The 19231-nt window shown below is 44.4% G+C and overlaps 2 protein-coding genes across 3 annotated transcripts in view; both read left to right on the top strand.

Annotated features, from left to right (window-relative positions):
* Window positions 1–4498, top strand: part of MINDY3 (MINDY lysine 48 deubiquitinase 3) — a 35620-nt gene extending 31122 nt beyond the window's left edge. Inside the window, exons 12-15 of the mRNA XM_082193225.1 lie at window positions 796–868; window positions 1703–1790; window positions 2133–2204; window positions 3282–4498. Of these exons, the coding sequence (XP_082049351.1) occupies window positions 796–868; window positions 1703–1790; window positions 2133–2204; window positions 3282–3431 (383 nt within the window). The 3' untranslated portion in view covers window positions 3432–4498. The remainder of the gene's footprint in view (window positions 1–795; window positions 869–1702; window positions 1791–2132; window positions 2205–3281) is intronic.
* Window positions 4499–10068: 5570 nt separating this feature from the next.
* Window positions 10069–19231, top strand: part of ITGA8 (integrin subunit alpha 8) — a 125177-nt gene continuing 116014 nt past the window's right edge. For both annotated transcript variants that reach the window (XM_082193199.1, XM_082193200.1), the window contains exons 1-2: window positions 10069–10337; window positions 13871–13995. In XM_082193199.1, the coding sequence (XP_082049325.1) occupies window positions 10084–10337; window positions 13871–13995 (379 nt within the window). In that variant the 5' untranslated portion in view covers window positions 10069–10083. The remainder of the gene's footprint in view (window positions 10338–13870; window positions 13996–19231) is intronic.

Here is a 19231-nt window from a genome sequence, read left to right as displayed (position 1 = left end):
GCAGCAACAGCAGCAGCAACTCCCGGCGACGGCTCCTCCTCTGCCCGCTATCGCCGCCACTACCACAACAGCCGCCGCCGCCTCAGCTGCCGCCGTCCCTCAGTCCCTCGCTCTGCTGCCTCCTCCCACCCCGGCAAGGGGAAGGGAAAAAACGTTCACTTTTGTGCGTCCCTCCCGGCGTGACGCTGCGCGCTGACGTCACGGGGCGGGGCTTTAATGGTGGTGTGCCGTGAGATTTTTTTCCGGTAAACAGGTGTGCCGTTGCCCAAAAACGTTTGGGAAACACTGCTCTTAGTGACCAATAGAAGAGTATGCATTGTGACATGATGATAGAAAAAAGCACTCTCTGACAAGTTCACAATGTTTTCAAAAGCATTCAGATACTATCAGTTATCCCTTTTATTCCACAGAGAATATAAATTGCACGAATTTAGTATCAAATAGATAGTTATATTCACGCTTTCTCATTTCTTATGGTGTTTGGCCTTGGCTCATTAAATGAAACTTTGCATTGTTTGATATGCTCTCTTGCAGGAATGCAGTTCTCTCATTCAAAAAGTAAATGCATTGCTATGCTTGGTTAAAATTGCAACCGCAAGTTACAATGCCCTGAAAATCATTAGAGAAGTAGTTATTTCCAAGAAATTGCATTTTCAAAGTCTGCTTTTTCATATCCATATTTAGAGAAATGCACATTACTTCCCATTTCAGAATAGGCAGTATTAATCCATATAAATATTTTTAATTCTTGGACACCTGCTAGTTCATGCTAATGACATTTCCTTATTTTTTCAGATAATGGTTTTATACCAGACAGTCTTCTAGAAGATGTAATGAAGGCTTTGGACCTTGTATCAGATCCTGAATAGTAAGCACAAATTGGCAGCTGTTTTAGAACACTGTTTAAAAAATCTTTGCCAGGATGAAATTCCACCTAAATGGTTGTTGTTTTTTGCTACAGCGTACACAACTAATTCAATATGTATCAGCTGTACTTGTAAGGAGCAAGGTGCTTACATACAAATTCAAAACTAGTTTTAGAGAGAGAGATTTTCATTCACATGAATGGAGAAATGCTTGGTTATTTCCTTCTCAGCATGAATGTAATATTGTATCAAAGATGAATGTAAAATGTGCAATGTAAATGCAGCGTTCTTTCCTCAGTCTATTTTAGTGCAGGGATGGGGAACCCCTGTGCTGTTGGACTCTTACTGGCCTCAGCCATAATGGTCAGTTGTTAGTGATGATAGGAGCTGTAGTCTAGCAACATCTAGAGGGCTACAAATCCCCCATCTCTGCATGCTTAATTCTGTTCATTGTGGCCTGTCAAATAGATAAAACAAGGGTGGGTCTTCTCAGGACAGTTAGAAAGACGATGTGTGTGTTAATGCTCAAGACTTATCTTCACTCTCTTCTGCTGCAAAATCCAAGGAATTAAGACAGTGTACTTTTTCTGAAAGCTTTACCTAATAAGGCGTAGTGTGTCAATTGTTGTTGCTACATTGATTTTAAATAAGATTACTTTGGTTTAAAAATAACTCTTTTATTTGGCAACCAGATGCCATTCTTTTGCTATTAGGATTCTAAATACAACAGCTTGATTGTTTTTGGCATTTAAAAGTATTGTAGAACCATAGAGCTTAGTCATGCAAGAATATGAATGCACCACACTGATATTTTTGTGTTGTTCATCTTATCTCAGTGTAAATCTCATGAAAACGAAATTAGATCCAGAAGGACTAGGAATCATATTACTAGGTCCCTTTCTTCAAGAATTTTTCCCTGAGCAGGTAATGTAATCCCTTCTTTCTATTCTTGCATTAGGGCATTTTAAAACAAATGTGGGTCAGTGATGCATTCACCATTCTGTAGTTAATGTATAATGTATACATTATGGCTGCATTTGGATGATCGTACCTTGGCTTAATAAGTCAAGCTAGGAATGATCTATATATCCACGCATGCAGCCTCTTCATGCAGCTGCTTCAGTCCTCCTTTCATAAGTCAGCAAAGAAACCAGGAACTCTCCCATTAACTAGTTTCTTGTTTCATTCAAAGTGGAGAAAGGGAACAAATACCTTCAATGATATTAACCTATGACTTGAAAGTAACTGTCTTGTGTGTTCTCTTAGGAGTCCAAGGTTCAAGAATCATTCACTGTATACCACTACAATGGATTGAAGCAATCTAATTACAATGAAAAGGTATGGCAGCAGTGACTTCTCATACACCTAATTAGGCAGCTGCCTGTTATAGCAGATATCCCATGGAAATAAGTTGGGTTCAGCCTATTTCTAAGTGGGCATTCCACAGTGTGATAAAACCACCACTTACCATTTGGCTGGTGACACATGTTCTTAGGGGAAAAAAAGAACAAATAGAAAACTACGGAAATGCAAATGATTACGGAGGCATTTGGAAATGTCAGTGTTTTGTCACCAGTTCTCTCTGCCAAATAAGAAGCGAATTTAGAATTATGAAATTTTTAATAACTGTGCTTCAAAATGTCAAGAAAAGAGTTGGGGGAGGGTACCAGGCAGTTGTTGCACTAATCACTAAAACAATTTTCCAGCTTTGCTTTATTTAAAACATAAATTATTACGGAACTAGCTTTTATTTTATGGAATAATCTGTTTTGTGTCCATCGCTGTAGGGTTTTCTCACCCATTTCAGTTTAGGTGCCTAGAGATATGGTTCCCATCCCATCTTATATTGTAAACTATGTAGTGTTCCCTGTGTAGGCGCACTAAGTGAAAAAACAGGCCCAGGGAGATTTCTGCAGATTTAGATGGATCCCTGAGATGTGCACAACTGTGTTGGGGTTTTTTAAAAGACTCCCCACCTGCTCGTTCCAAAATTAATGGAGGTGGAGAATTCCACATCCTGCCTCTGCATGTTGGCAGCAGTGCAAGCTCAGTCAGACGAAGGGCTAAGAGTTTAGGTGTCTCTTCCTTCCCTACAGCCTGTCCTCAAGGCCCCATGTTCCATCACCCCATAAGAGACTAATAAACTAAAGACCAAGCTGGTTCTAGAGTCCCTCTTATATCCTTTCTTCATGTATGCTTCTGGTTAATAGTGAACGTGTAGTACGGCACAAAAACGTAAGAGTTCTATGAGTGTTTCATTTCATCTTGTTAATAAGGTGCAGAAGATTTAAATTGATTTGAACCTTTGCTCTCGAAGTGATCTTTTAAAAACAGAATGGCTTGGTTTTTGGTCTTTAAAATAACATGGTATTTCTTTGGAACAGGAGATTAAATAAGATAATTACATTTTCACAGGTCATGTACGTCGAAGGCACAGCAGTTATTATGGGCTTTGAAGACCCAATGCTACAAACTGATGATACTCCAGTCAAGCGCTGTTTGCAGACTAAATGGCCATACATAGAACTACTCTGGACCACAGATCGATCCCCTTCATTAAATTGATGCTAAGAAAAGACCATGTACTTATAAATATCCAACATTTTGAATGAGCGTTCGGTAGGCAGCTGCTTTTATTTAAAAAAAACAAGCAAACTATACTTTTGATTGCGTGGCTATACACTGGTGTCACCGAGAAACTGTAAATAAACACTTTTCAGTGTTGATTAGACTATTTAATTTTTTTAACAATTGGATTGATTTGTATTATACCAACTAGTTCCTCTTTGGCCATTGTAGTACAGTTATTGTGAGTTCTCACCCAGAGCCTCCTTGTTCAGCCCAAAAATAACCTGGAAAATGGTCTAGTAGTGCAGTATCTGCATATTAGATGAAATTGGTCTTAAACATCATCATAGTATTCACCCATTTACACATTGGTTTAGCCATCTGTTTTATTTGGATCATTCTGCCTTAGGGCACAACCCATCGGGAAATTCCCGTACATGTACCCCACTAAAAAGGATGGATGAGAGCTGTGCAAGAGCATGGTAGCTTTTACCCAGTTCTCAGGGCTTATTCAAGGCAGCTGTTGGGTGGGTTTTGGCATACACTGCAGTATCACAACTTTGGGACTAGAATGGCATTTGCACTGAATATGTTTAGATGAGTTAAATTTCTGCTGCTCTCTTCTAGAAATCTTAAGACTCATCTACATGGCTTTGCACAAACAGCAAAAAAAAAAATGATGTGGGGTATTTTTTGTTTTTAAAATGGCTAATTATAAATGATTCATGCTATTTATTGGCAGTTGTATTGTTCCCAGAATTTACATATTTGGCACACTGAAAGTCAAAGCAAGATTTAAGAAGAATAGAATAATAATAATAATAATATTTGATATTGTATAAAGGAAATATAAAAAAGCCTTAACAGCAGAGAGAATTTGTGCTGCGATTTTTGAAGCTGTTCATGTTATTATTGCCAAATACCTCTTCTCAACATGTCCTAACAAAAAACATAAACCAGCACTATTGTATGTGTTACATGCATGAAAACATCTGTTATTCAAGTAGTATAGTCCATTATTTATTCTCTAGCAGGGCTTAATAAAAATCTACCCAAATAGTGAACTAGTGATTTTTGCCTCCTTGCCTATCAAATTTGGTCACTTTTATTTGTTATTTTTTAATGTCATAGAGTAACTCTATGGCTATTGAGTAATGGTATATTATACTTAAGTCATACCCTGTTTTTCAGAATGTTAAGGAAAGGTGTTGTGTGGCCTTCAGAGTGATACATCGTGCCCATTGATGTTCTCATCTCCCACTTCCACCTGAAGTTCCTGTGTTTCAAGGCTTCTCTGTTCACTTCAGTGGTAGAGGCAGCGTCACGTGCATGGAGCTCTTCACAGAAATTCCTGGGCCCAAGTGCTATTGATGTTGCACAGAATTTTTATTTTAAAACGCACACACTTCAGGCATATTCTAATGAATTTGGGAGTAAACAATCTTCTTGTTTTTCCTTTCAATAAATAGCAAAAATATTCAGACATCCATTATTATAATGCAACCTGATTCACTATTCTTAACCTCTCCTCAGTCCTTGCTTTAGTCCACCAGATGAGGCAGAAATGTGCATCTTCCCAAATACAAAACGTTCTTGCCAATCTATGCAGCTGTTCTGCAGAAATAAGAGCTATTAAAAGGAGCCTTTTCGTTGACCAGGGACTGTACTACTGATAAACACCTTTCCAAATAGTATTTTTTCAAAAGGCCAGAACTGTTTGAAAAGGTAAGATGGTAACTTGCAGATTTTTTTAAAAAAACAATGTTGCTGTACTCTGGCAAATACAAAATAACTATTAGGAGGATGTGTTATGCTAATAGTCTCAGCTGCTCTTGGCTTGCAGTTATTTTCTCCAAAAAGAACAGTTGGAGATGGCTAGAAATGCTTGGACTGCAGGAGAAAAGGCATATTACTGAAGGTTACAAATGCACTATTATGCAGGAGTCATATGTCTAGGAAGGTCTAGCATGTGCTTTAGTAGCAGTAAAATGCTGTTGAAACCAAGTTGTTCCAGTTCGTTATTAGAGGTTTGTAACCCGCACCCCAGTCTCATGATCCTGTAACTGGCACTGTAGTCTGTGGCTCTGTTTTATAATATCCAAAGCACATCATTTTCCTTGCAGAAATTTGTCTTGGGTACTTATCAGTACCATTAACCTAATTGTGCTATTTTGTATTATGTCTGCAATTTGCTGCCAAATATCTAACAAAACTCAACCCCCCTGTTTTAACACTGTGTCATTTGCATTCCTCAGTAGCACCCGTGGAAAAATGAAGTAGCAGGCCCAGAACTGATATGTAGAGTTTCATTGTCAAATCCCAGCAGAGACTCTGTTTCTGGAGAGAGAGAGAGAATCAAGTGCAGTTGAACTCTGTTTTCCCCGATAAAGCTGGGTTGACTGCAGAGGGATCAGACACTTGAAGCATCCTTAGCCAATGAAGCAAAGGGGTATTGAAGAGCACAAATGCTATCTTGTTTGTGTTTTAAGATGGCCCCATATTTTTCATGTTGACTTTGAGGGGAAGATGGCGAGAGAGAGCCCTGGGATTTTGGTTTGGATTTGTTTGTTCTTCTGGGTGGGCAAGGGCCCTGTAAAATAAACTCAAGCCCTCTGTGGGAAAAGTGTGTTTGGCTTGATCAGAGTTTCCTTTGGAAACACACACCCACCCACCCCCCTTCAGAGACCCTGCCCTTGTTCTGGGAGATAACGATTTTTGTTAGGGTAATTATATTGGGCAGGGGGTGACATTGTTTCTTTCCCTGCTTTATTTCAATGCACTCACTACCCTGGAGCAGCAGAGGTTCAAGGTCAACTGTCTCTCCATATTTCACAGTTACTGGCTTGCTTTTCCTCAAGAGATAGACTAAAGAAGAGAGGTAACAACTTCCTTCTGTTACAGGATACTGCTGCTGCTTTTGTTCTTACTCTCATTTTTTTTTAATGCTCCCCTCCAGAACCAGAAATAATTGCAAAACTTACTGATGTGTCAGAATGACTGTCTCTCTCAAACAGGGAACCAAAGGTCCATACCCTTCCTCTGCTGGCAGTAGGGTAGTTACTTATGCACCGCAAAAATAACATAGGTTTGCATAATACATTGCATGTGCTAATATGTGTCTTGCTGCCGATTTAGGGATAATTGCTATAGTTCAAAAAGAAAGGCGATAGAGGCAGTGAGCATTTTGCACGGGGATTCCGTTCCGGGTCCCAGTGTGCATCTGCAGAACCCACATTAGCCTGCTCTGCCCCCATTCTGCCCTCTTCCAAGTCAAAAAGGACCTGCCCATCGGTGGTTATACATCAGTTAAAAAGGTAAAGGGACCCCTGGGCATTAGGTCCAGTCATGGCCGACTGGGGTTGCAGCGCTCATTTCACTTTATTGGCCGAGGGAGCCGGCGTACAGCTTCTGGGTCATGTGGCCAGCATGACTAAGCCGCTTCTGGCAAACCAGAGCTGCGTACGGAAACGCCATTTACCTTCCCGCAGGAGCGGTACCCATTTATCTACTTGCACTTTGACGTGCTTTCAAACTGCTAGGTTGGCAGGAGCAGGGACCGAGCAACGGGAGCTCACCCTGTCACGGGGATTCGAACCACCAACCTTCTGATCGGCAAGTCCTAGGCTCTGTGGTTTAACCCACAGCACCACCAACGTCCCACACATCAGTTGGACAGATGCAAAATGGTTGCCGCCTCCACATCTTGCTTTGGTTGGAAAAACAGTGACCCCTATGGCCCATTATAGCCCTTGATGTGAAAAATTGTCCCCACCCCTGTCTTACAGTTCACTATTAGCTACAACTCTGTCAAACCATATTCACCTGTTTGAAGTACAGTGGTACCTCTGGTTACGTATTTAATTTGTTCTGGAGGTCCGTTGTTAACCTGAAACTGTTGTTAACCTGAAGCACCACTTTAGTTAATGGGGCCTCCTGCTGCTGCCGTGCCGCTGGAGCACAATTTCTGTTCTCATCCTGAAGCAAAGTTCTTAACCCGAGGTAATATTTCTAGGTTAGCGGAGTCTGTAACCTGAAGCATATGTAACCCGAGGTACCACTGTACCAGAAATAAAGATTTAATAAAGTTTAACATTTGCCATAAGTTTCTCAACTAAAATTTTCCTTTTTATCAGATTATTTCATCCTGCTTTTTAAAATTTCAGCCGATTTTATTCCTTTTTAAGAAAACAACCAGATGTTGGGAAATAAATTAATTGTAATGTAGATGATGTGATTGTTTTGTCATAGTTATGCTGAAAGAGGGCCAAATGTTTCCCTTCCCCCTCTTGAGTTTGAGAGGCCTCCGTGGCTCCATTCCCACCGCTATGGGAAGTTGATGTGTTCATTTCACCCTTAAAAATCTGCACAACAGCTCTGGTTACATCTCACTTAACACTGCAGCTGATAGGAGCGTCTCAAAAGTCAAATAGCATGAGGCAGGGCAAGCTGGTGATGACAGCTTAAGGCGCTGCACTTAACCTTGGAAATAAATTTTGCTCTTTGCTTGCAGTCGTTGCATGTGGCCAAGTAATTCTGCCTGCCACTCTCATATGCATTCACGCCACTGCTATATATATAAATGCACCCCACACTGTCTCTGACTTTGTTTTGAATGCCTTCGTTCAGAATGTTCTCAACTGACTCCTCCATCTCTCTCCTTCCACGGCTTTTTGTTTGTCCTGCCAAAAGCTACAAGATAAGCTGGTTTTAGAGAAGTACCCAGATGTGCGTGAGGAAGGGCCCTTTTCTCATGCCAGAAAAAAACACACCAGACAATTTGGCTCCATCACGGTGTATCTCTGTCCCCCTTCCCTTTGTTTTAGTGAAAACTAGTCCTACCTATATTAACAACACTGATAAACGGAACTCAGGAAAGGTAGGGGGTTTTTTGAGAGAGAAAGTTGTCAATAGTTTGCTTTAACCCAAGGATAGAGAAGCAGTCGTCATCCAGATGTTTTCAGACTACAACTTCCATCATCCCAGACCATCGGCTATGCTGGCTGGGTCTGATGGGGGTTGGAGTCTGGCAACATCTGGCTGCATCTGGCAACATCAATAAAACCAATACAAATCTGAGGTTCTGCCCCCCCAACAAAAGACTGCTCCCCTAAGAAAAATCCTGAAAGGTCACTGGTTCCCCTCCTAACTTAAACCCTGAAAGCTGAGGAAAATGGCTACAAATAAGCATTTTCTGAGGATTTTGCCATTCCTCATTCTTCCTTCTGGGAAAAGAATACCCAGCTTGACTTTTGGGGGAAAGTCAGAAGCACAGCTTTCTTAGTTTGTTGAATAGCAAGAAGTCCTGAAAGGGGGTGGGAGGAATCGTGGTGGGATGAAGAAAAGGCAGCAGCAGCAGCTTGGGGCATTTTTGAGAGTATTATGGCATAAGGCAGGGGTCAAGCAAGGTTTATCTTGCCTGGGCCAGATCGGTCCCGTGGAGATCCCTCCGTGGGCTGGATCACATGTGCGTGCCCATGATCTGCCAGACGCAATTTCTGGCACCACAGAAGTGAGCCCCTGGTTTAGTAGCATGTGAGCAGGCCGCTTGTGGGCTCATCAAACGACCTCCGTGGGCTGCTTCCAGCCCATGGGTCTTAGGTTGCTGACCCCTGGCATAAGGCTTTGTGGAGCATAGACCGCTTCATCAGATGGATGAAGAATTGCCTCAGTAGCCAATGTGGTTGGACCCAGGACCTGGGAGACCAGGGTTCAAATCCCCAGTCCCCCATGAAGTTCACTGGGTGACATTGGGCCAGTCTAACCTACTTCACAGGGTAGTTGTTTGGGAGGGTGAGAACCAGAGAGGCAACCCTGAAACGGTGCAAGTCGGTGACGGCCCTACGCCAAGTCTCAAGAGTGCCAAACGAGGACAATGAGCAGCGTGCGGACGCCAGACTTTGTGGGCGCCGTAAAGTGACCTCAGCCGCTTGCGTCTGTGGGAAACGAGCTTTCTCTCCAGAGAAGCTCCAGCCTGGATGCTCTTCTGGAAGGGCCATCCGCGATTAACTGAAAACAGCTTGCAGATACTTAATTGGCTTAGGATTTTATTTAAGTTAAGTGATGAATTAATATGTTTAATTTCATAAGGATGGTAATGTTTAAGTTAAATTTTTATAAGAACTGTGATTTGGAGTTAAAAGGACATGCAATGAAATTCAACCAAGGAGAAGCGAGGAAGTCACTTAACAATGTTAATAAGTGTAATTTTTAATAAGGCTATTTGTTTGTTTTATGTGTTTGTTTGTTTGTTTGTTTGTTTGTTTGTTTATAATGTTGTGAAAACCAATAAAAAAAATTGGGTGGGGGGAATGGAAGGGCCATCAGCGGGGCGGCGAGGTCGTCCGCGTTTGGCGGGCTCGGCCCTCCCGCCTCCCCTCCCCGTCGCGGCCCAGCCGAAGCCACCAGGGGGCGCCCAGTCAGGCACTCCTCGCGCGCTGCCCCGACGGCCGGCGGCGGCGGCGGGCTTTGCGCCTCCCTCGCCATGCCACCTCCTGGCAGGCGGGCGGGCGGCGCGCGCAGAGCGAGGCGCGGGGGCGGCGGCGGCCAGAGGTAGCCCGGCGAGGCTCCCAGCGGCGCCTTTCAAGCTCCTCGCTGCTGCCGCCGCTTGGGACTCCTGAGGAGAGCGAGCGAGGGAGCGGCTGCCGGGAGGATGTGGAGGCGGCGGCGGAGGCTGCTGCTGGTGCCGCTGCTGCCGCTGCTCGGGTCGTCGTCGTCGGCGGCGCCTTGGTGCGGGCGCTGCGCTGCAGGCGGCGGCGCGCTGCTCTCGCTGCTGCTGCTCCTGGCGCCGCTGGCCGGGACGCTGCGCGCCTTCAACCTGGATCAGGAGAAGCTCGCCGTCTACGGCGGCCCCGACGGCAGCTACTTCGGCTATGCGCTGGATTTTTACAGCCCTGCGCCCCACGCGTAAGTAGCGCCCGGCGCTTTTATGCATATATAGGGCTCAGCGGCTGCGGAGCCCTCGCCGCCGGTCCTCGCGAGCTGGTGGGAGTCGGTCGGCTGCCCTTGAGAAGGACGGAGGACGTTGCCTTGTGCCGGATCAGGCCCACTGGTCCATCGAGCTCGGTGCATTGACCGGCAGAGGCTCTCCGGGGTTTCAGGCTAGGGACTCTGCCCGGTTCCTACCTGAACACCCCAAGCAGATGCTCTGCCCCTGAGCCCGCGGCCAAGAGCAATGCGCGCACTCCTTCCTAGCGGTAGCCGTCTAGGCGCGGCTACTCGGAAGCAAGTCCAAAGAAGTACTTACTCCCAAGTCAGCGAAGGGATTGCAGCTGGCTTACTCGAAAGTCAGCAGCTCCGCTGAGCCCAGAGAGACATACTTTCCAGTAGGCGTACATAGGCAAGGCTACTTACCGGGGAGTGAGCCCATTGAACTCGATGGGGCTTACTTCTGAGTAGACATGCATGGAACGGTCTACTCATCATACAGCGAGAGATTGCAATGGGCTGGTGGGAAGGTCCACCGGTAGGTCTTCTGAGATCTGGACTAGAGAATCGAGTGGATCCTGTATCCTTCTTAGTCCAGATCGCAGAGTCCGGAATGATTTCAAGGCAGTTACGTTGACCCAAATGCAGCGTCTCTTGCTGTTTGATGCATGTGGACAGATCGCGAGGCATCCAGTATCCTTTTCCTCCAGAGCAGCGTCACAATGTGCAGGTCTACCGATCCGTGGGGTTGATGTGAAGAACACATTTAAAGCATATCCCACCCCACTCCCTCAAAAGATTCTTGGGAATTGCAGTCTGTCAAGGATGATGAGAGCTGTAGCTCTGTGAAGGGAAACTAAAGTTTCCAGGATTATTGGGGGGGGGGGGTTGCTTTAAATGCATGGTGCCCATACTGTACACAGCCATGGTGCTGAAATCAATGCAATTGTAGAAATCTAGCTTTAAGTAGGAGTTTCTGTGAGGCTGTGTCAGGGGCACAAATAGGCTCAGTGGCATAGCCTGACAGTATCACTGGCAAGTCACTTGAGATGTACCCCCTGGGTTTAGACTGTGTATATTTCATAGAGCATCTGTGAAGCCCATTAAGAACAAGTTGTGTGTGTGTTACAGTGAAATGCTTTCTGCGACTTAAATAGAAGCGCATTTTTCTGCTGATTCAGCCCTACTGAATTTGACAGGATTAAAGCCAATTACTTTGCCTTAACTGGGCAGGAAATCAAACTGCAATTGTCCAATTTAAGGTGCACAGCAGTTTTCTATTGATAGTAGTACTGTGGACTCTCTCTTTAGACATCAGTGGTGCTGCACTAAAACCTCTCTCTTGTAAGCTGTGGATTGTTGAATAGACTGATCTGATTGCTTTGATGAGACCAGGTGTGGCCATAGGCAGCCTTGCATGCCATCAGTCTACCCTGTATTACTGTACATGTAGTAGCAGAATGCATAGATCAGGCATAGGCAAACTCAGTCCTCCAGATGTTTTGGGACTACAGCTCCCATCATCCCTAGCTAACAGGACCAGTAGTCAGGGATGATGGGAATTGTCATCTCAAAACATCTGGAGGGCTGAGTTTGTCTATGCCTGGCATAGATTTACTCCACTGAAAAGCATGGTGCTTGAGATGAGTTCTGTTTGCAGTGTTTAATCTGTGACGTCCCATTCACACATACATGTGGTGTTTGCAGTAACCTAGTGGTGAATGTACACATATGAATGGCTCCTGGGTCTATCGAATATTTGGAGGGGATGTGGACCAGGGGCAGGAGAGAGTCATCCCGATATTTGAGTAATGAATCCATGGAATGTTGGCATCACATTGGAGATCTGCAAGCGGATTTGCTGGAGCAGGGAAGATGCTGGTGTATGGCTTATTGGCCAGCTTTGGGGCCAACGCCTATACTGAGCAAATGGAGCATAGTGTCTAAGAGCTATGAAAGCCCCTGGTTGGAGTCTTCCACCACTAACTCGCACGGTAGCCTTAGACAAAGCCATTCTTTCTCAGCCCTTAGTCCTCCTGTCTCCAAAATTGGGAGATAATAATACTGACTTACCTTAAAGCAGGGATGGGAAACCTGTGGCCCTCCGGATGTTGCTGGACTACAACTCCCATCATTCCTCACCATTGGCCATGCTGGCTAGGTCTGATGGAAGCTGGAGTCCAACAACATCAGTGGCAGGGCAGGGTCCCTCAAACCTGCCTCCTCTCTGCCTTCAGCATATGATGGTGGTGCTGACAGTAGTGACTGATGCCCCTAATGCACCAGCCTCCAATGGATGGAGGTGATGTGAGAGTTCATAGACTCACAGAATCATAGAATTGTAGAGCTGGAAGGGGGCCACAAGGGTCATCTAGTCCAACCCCCTGCAATGCAGGAATTGTTCACCCAATGTGGAGCTCGAACCCATGACCTTTAGATGAAGGGTCTCATGCTGTACCGAATGAGCCCTTTGGTCTTCTTACTGAGATCAACAGAATTTGCCTGGTGAAGCCAAAAGTCTGTTTACGCAGCAGTTTCCCCCAGATGGCTCACAAACAGTTCACAACCCCTAGTTGTTTGTTTGTTCCTAGCTTCTTGCGATGAGTAGTACACTGCCTCTAAACATACATAGAGCTTGTTTGTAGCAATGTCATGACCACTGAGAGACCTATCCCTTGTGAATCCCTTTCATCTTTGCTTTGAAAGCTGTCTACTCTACTGGACCTCACAATGTAATGTGGCAATGAATTTTCCTTAAGTTGAGAACATAAGAAGAGCCCTGCTGGATCAGGCCAAAGGCCTGTTTAGCCCAACATCCTGTGTTCTGCAGTGATAAGCCAAATGCTTGTGCAAAACCCACCAGCAGGGCATGGGGGCATGTTAATGATGAGCTTGCTGGAGAAGTTGTCCTGTAACCCTATTTAGATGTTCAAAGAACAAGGCAGAAGGCGGAATGCATGGCGTAGCTATCCAGGTGGCATGTATGTTAGATTAGCATTCCCTCAAGACCTTCAACCAAGTCATTTATAAAGACGTTGAACAACAATAGGCCTAGGACAGAACCCTGCAGCACTTTTTTTTCAATGATGATTAGGAACTGTTCATGAGCACTCTTTGGATTTGGTTACCAGCTTCTCCACAAGAATATCATGGAGGACTTTGTCGAAAGCCTTCCTGAAATCAAGACACGCTATGTCCGCAGTATTCCTTATCCACCAAGCTTTTAACTCAAAAAAGAACAAAATGAGATTCATCTGGTATGACTTGTTTTTGAGAAACCCATGCTGGGTCTTAGTAATCACAGCATCCTTTTCTAAGTGCTCACCAACCAACTGTTTAATTACCTATTCCAAAAAGTGCTTGACCATTATTTATTCTTGTTGAATGCTTATAAGTTGTTGTTGTTTTTTATTAGCTATTGAGCTAGCCTTCAGCAAACAGCCATGTTTCAATGAAACAGCTGACCTTTGATATTTCATCCTTGTTCATGAACGCCTATGGATGTTTTGCAGAGTAAGTGTCCTAGTTGGAGCTCCTAAGGCCAACACTACCCAACCAGACATCGTGGAAGGAGGAGCAGTCTACCATTGCCCTTGGCCAGCAGCTGACTGTAAACAGATCCCATTTGATAATACAAGTAAGTGAACTGGTTCTGTGTCAACATCGGTATGGAAACATGCAGTTGAACCCAAGTTCTGATGAAGCTGTGCCCACTCCCTGTGGCATTCCCTCCAATGGTGGTCATTTGCCTGATCTAACTCTCTGCAACTTTGCCACTCTTGGGTGTTTGTATGTATGTGCTTTGTGAGGAAGGATTCCATGGGGTTCCCCAAAGAGAGAGCAGTGCTATGACCTCCAGTGCTTCTACTTAGGCCACATTCATACTATACATTTAAAGCACCATGACACTATTTTGAACATGGCTTCCTCCAAAGAATTCTGGGAGCTATAGCTTGTTAAGGGTGTTGAGAGTTTCTTCCCCCCTCCCAGAGTTACAATTCCCAGAGTTCCCTGTGAAGGATTGATTGTTCAACCACTCTGGAAATTTTAACTCTGGGATATAAAGGTCTAACAACTCGCAGCACAGGAACTATCCCACCCATGAGGCAAGGTAAGGCAACTTGCCTCAGGCGGCAGGATCTACAGGGCCACCAGATCAAGTCTCCAAGAAATGTGGTGGCAACAATGGCTGTGGCACGCTCCTTGGAGGCCAGATCTGACACTACCTTGGCAGTGCCCCCACTCCATGCCACCTCTACAGCAGCCTCCTGGCAAATAGGAGGCACTGCTGGTCTTCTACCGCCCTTGTTCCTGATGTAGCTCATTATTCCCATCCCGTTCCCGATATAGATTTTCACTCACCTCTTTTTTGCTATGGCAGGGGACATGGAGCGTTCTGTGATATGTCTCAGGTGCCAACATGTATTGGTCCAGCCCTGCTCAGTGCCCTTGGCAAACTACAGTTCCCATAATTATTTGGGGGAAGTCAGAAGTCTTTAAAGTGGCACCATGGTGTTGTGAATGTGGTCTTAGGCTCTCCACCTTCACTAACTTTCCTGAGTGTCCTGAACCTTCCCCCACCCCGGATGTTTTCATGCAATGTGATTTACACTGGAGTCCTTGTTTTTGTTTCGTGTTTCTTTTTTAAGAGGACTGGCCTTGAGTTTTACATAGCGAGCTCCTTGTTCAGTGTTCCTCTCTGAAGCTGAAATCTGTGTGCACTCAGTGTTTAGCACCCAGTCTTTTGCATCTCCATATGCGCGGGGATTTCTGTCTGGTTGGGTGGAGCGAAAAGGTACCCTTGCGCTGCATGCTTATTTAATTCTTTTCAGAGGGGAGAACTTTCTTTCAGGATAATGGAGGCTGGGTGGAAACCAGTGTAGGCATCATATGGATGGATTGCATCCACTTCAAACCCCTCCCCCACCCCCTCCGACAGATGGTTCCTATTTAATTAAAGGGAAAACACATTTGAGACAATTCGGGCTGTTTATGTTTGCTGTTGTTTTCCCTTTATGGCCCTTGAAAACCATTTAGTGCTAGTGTCTTCTGAAACATTAAAACTGAAAGGTTTTAATTTAGTCAGATCTGATCTTTAGAAGGGATGGGGGCTATGATTCATGGAACTTAGTTTAACTTTAGTGGTGCTTTCTTGAGAACATGGGTACACCCAGCCCCCTTTCTGCAAACATCTATTTCAAAACTTCCCTGAGAGGGAGGCAAAATTAGTAAGGTGATACCTTTGGACACACCAGTGTCTTCCGAGGGAGGTCTCCTTCAGACTCATGTACAGTAAGGAGGCTGGAAGTGAAACTCAGCTCAACAAGCAAAATTTAGATGGGTACAGACATTGTACAGTATTGTGTAATTCGCCCTATGTGCTGCCTGAGCACATGAAATGGTTGTGGGACAACAGAGAAAGAAATCTTAAGGACACAGTCCTTTGTAATGACTCAGTTACAAAGAAACAATGGTGTTCCTACCCCACAATAGCTTTAAGAATCCCCCAGTTCCCAGACTTTTAAGTGTGTTGTCAAAGTTCTGTTTTACAACCAAACAAGACTCCCCAATGGGAGGTATGTTTGACCAGGTGACAGGGTGCTGTAATCATATCTCTCAGTAATTTACTTTGGGATCTATAGCAGAGCAGAAGTTGGATCAGGGTCTACTGGTAGAGCTCTGGGTGGTCTGTGGTAGATCAGCAGGGATTCCTGGGTCCCAATTGTTTCAAATTTGCAACAACAAGGGCTTTCTTTTTCCTCTTTATTGCAGGAACCCACTTAAAAGAGGAAAAAGAAAGTCCTTGTTAAGGAAGCTTAAGGAGAGGAAAAAAGAGAGCAGATTTCTGTGTTAAAGAGTTCTGAACTCATTTCTGGTACCAAACGGACACTCCTGGGCTGAACGTGTGTTCAGAGGTGCCTTGCTCCTTAATCCTAAACATGCCATGTCTGCTACTGCTACCACTTGGTCACTATTCTACAGCAGGTTCCAGTTGATGGACCTTAGGACTCTAGTAAAAGCAAAGCAGATTGAGAAATAGGTACACTGAGGGAATGTCCATGCTGTACGACCAGAATGTTGAGTTTACTTACATTCTTTGCGTATGTGTTTTCCCACAGCAGGTGTAGGGAGCCTTTGACCCTTCAGATGTTGCTGAACCACAGCTTCCATCATCCCTGAACTCTAGGTTGAAGAACACTTCCCTAGCCCACTGAGAGCTGGTCATGTATGCCTGCTGATGTGCCACCAATGTGCACAGAACGATAATGTCTTTTGACAAACTTCTGTAAGCTCTCCTAAATGTGAGTTAGTGGTGGCAGAACAGGACCTGGATTACTATGTCTGTAGGCAAGCACACATGAGCTCCTTGCCACAGGTTGTGGACAGGTGGAAGTCAAGAGTAACAGAGTTATCCCTGCAGCTAACATTTGCAGATACAGTCATGAAAACAGGTCCTCAGAACTGAGAATTTATGGGCAAAGGTTTGTAGGAAAGGAACGAACAGTAGTGGATCAATGCTCTCAGAAGTAGGGAGCACAGGAATGCAGAAGCAGGTTGGAGGTAGGATGCTAAGAGACAGTGTTAGAAACAGAGATATGAAAGCTAGGAGCTAAATGGAACCTTGAATATAGGTTATGGGTGCAACAATGGAATGTCTAGGCATGCTTTTTTAATAAGGAGAATACAAAGCTGAAAATGAATGAATTGCAACTAAAATATTATGTTCAATTTTTACATGGTCTAGTCCTTCCCAAGCCCACCCACCTAGTATTCTTAAGAAGGTCTCGTCTCCAGTCTTCATAGAGTAGCTGGAAGTGGGGAGGCAGAAAAAGGTCCTCCTTTCCTTCCACTCTATGGTTTTAATCTGAAATCTTGGGCACAGTACTGTGCCCAGAGCTCAGAAACTGCTCACACTAATGAAATTCCCTGTTGCAAAATGCACCTAGAACAATGGGAGTTTCAAACATTGCTAACAGCACAAATCTACTGATTGCATTAACATTTGTATAATCTCTGTCTACCTTCCTTTGGCTACTACTGTATTGCAACCCCAGAAATACAACCTGGCCCTTTAAGCACATTTGGAGTTACTCGTGCAGAACTAAACTAGAGGAAATAGCATTCAGGTCTTGGAATAATACAATGAACAATATGTACAAAATCTCTAGTGTTAAACATCTACGTTAATGAGTGTATGTGTGAGAGAGTCTGGCTATGCCATGCTGTCCTTAGAATGTTTCCTTAGAAGTAAGCCCATTCAATGAGCATATTCTTTCTCCATCAAGTCTCCTTAGAATCATGGCTTTAGTTGACTAGCACACATACTTTCAAGTATTGTAGTGACATCAAAAGTGTAGTGATGGACTCATTTCCCAAATTTGTCTTGCATCTGTATCTTTAAAAAAAAAAGAGTATGAGAAGTCACCAAAATAGATAATGTAGTAATTAGAAAGTAATTAGAATTCACCTCGTTAATATAGCCATGCTCTCTGGAGCTACAGGTAGCACCTCTTGGTAGCTTCTGGGAGTGTGTGTGTGTGTGTGTGTGTGTGTGTGTGTGAGAGAGAGAGAGAGAGAGAGAGAGAGAGAGAGAGAGAGAGACTATTTCACCAGGCCCTGTTGTGAGTGTGCAAGGACAACAGCACCAAGAACACCACAGACCTGGGGAGGAGACTTTGACATCATATGCCTCTAGCATCACACATCGCCAGCATCCAAATTCAGAGGCAAGCCAGGAGTCAAATTCCATCTGGCTGGATGAAGAGAAGCCCTGCCTCCTGGAGACAGTGACATCCAGTGTTAAGAACATAAGAATCCCACTGGATCAGGCCAGTGGTCCATCTAGTCAAGCATCCTGCCTTCACAGTGACCAGCCAGATGTCTATGTAAAGTCCGGAAGCGGAATCTAAATGCAACAGCATTGTCCCCATGAGACACCATCTCCCCTGGGCTCACTGCTGGTCATGCAGTGACAGCAGGGATACCAGAGACCTAGGGAGTGATGCTGACCACAACCCTCCAGCTTCTCTTTCTTAGCTGTCCACCACCAAGGGATGAGCCAGGAGCCAAGTTTCATCTGTAGCCATGCTTCTTGTGTTGTTTTAATCTGTTTTATTGCAGTTCATTTGACTAGACTTTGGGCTCTAAATCTTGCAACAAAAGAAAAGTCATTTTAATATGACTAGTCAGAGCCACACAAGGAAACATTTTGGTGGCACCGAGCTGAACCTCTGATGTCTTACGTCACTGCTCGGTCCTTTCCCACTCGCAAAAAGAGATTTTCCAGTTTAATGAAGAATGGGAATGGAAGCCAACTGGCATTAATTACAGACAAATGGGACTGGAACAAACACTACAGTCATTTTATAGACTTGGGGTTTGCTAATACCAACGTTCTGGGTGTGACCTCAAAAAGAAAATGAGAGTCGGGTGGGCAGGGGTGTGTTAATACATAATATTTTAGGTCTGAATATCCAAAAGCGTAGTGTAACATAAAAAAAATTAGTTTGGGCGTAATTTGAAATTCATTTATTTTTGTACAAAAAAGACAATAAATGATTAACTCTTAGTGTTGCATGAGTGTGGACTCTGGACAACAGCTACAGGCAAGAAGTTAAAGCAGGTCCAGTCCAAGGGCCACATTCTACCATTAGCAACCTTTCAGGGGCCACATGCCAGTGGCAGTTAGGGCCAGAGGCAAAAGCGGTTGGGGCAATGACTTTAACCATAGGCTACATTCCAGTATCTTAAAAAGCAGAGACATCACCTTGCCAACAAAGGTCCGTATAGTTAAAGCTATGGTTTTCCCAGTAGTGATGTTTGGAAGTGAGAGCTGGACCATAAAAAAGGCTGGTCACCAAAGAATTGATGCT

This window comes from Podarcis vaucheri, assembly GCF_965113315.1.
Source record: "Podarcis vaucheri genome assembly, chromosome: 12".
NCBI classification, from domain to species: Eukaryota; Metazoa; Chordata; class Lepidosauria; order Squamata; family Lacertidae; genus Podarcis; species Podarcis vaucheri.
Note: the sequence above shows the minus strand (reverse complement) of the source record. Positions and strands in the feature narration are given on the sequence as shown.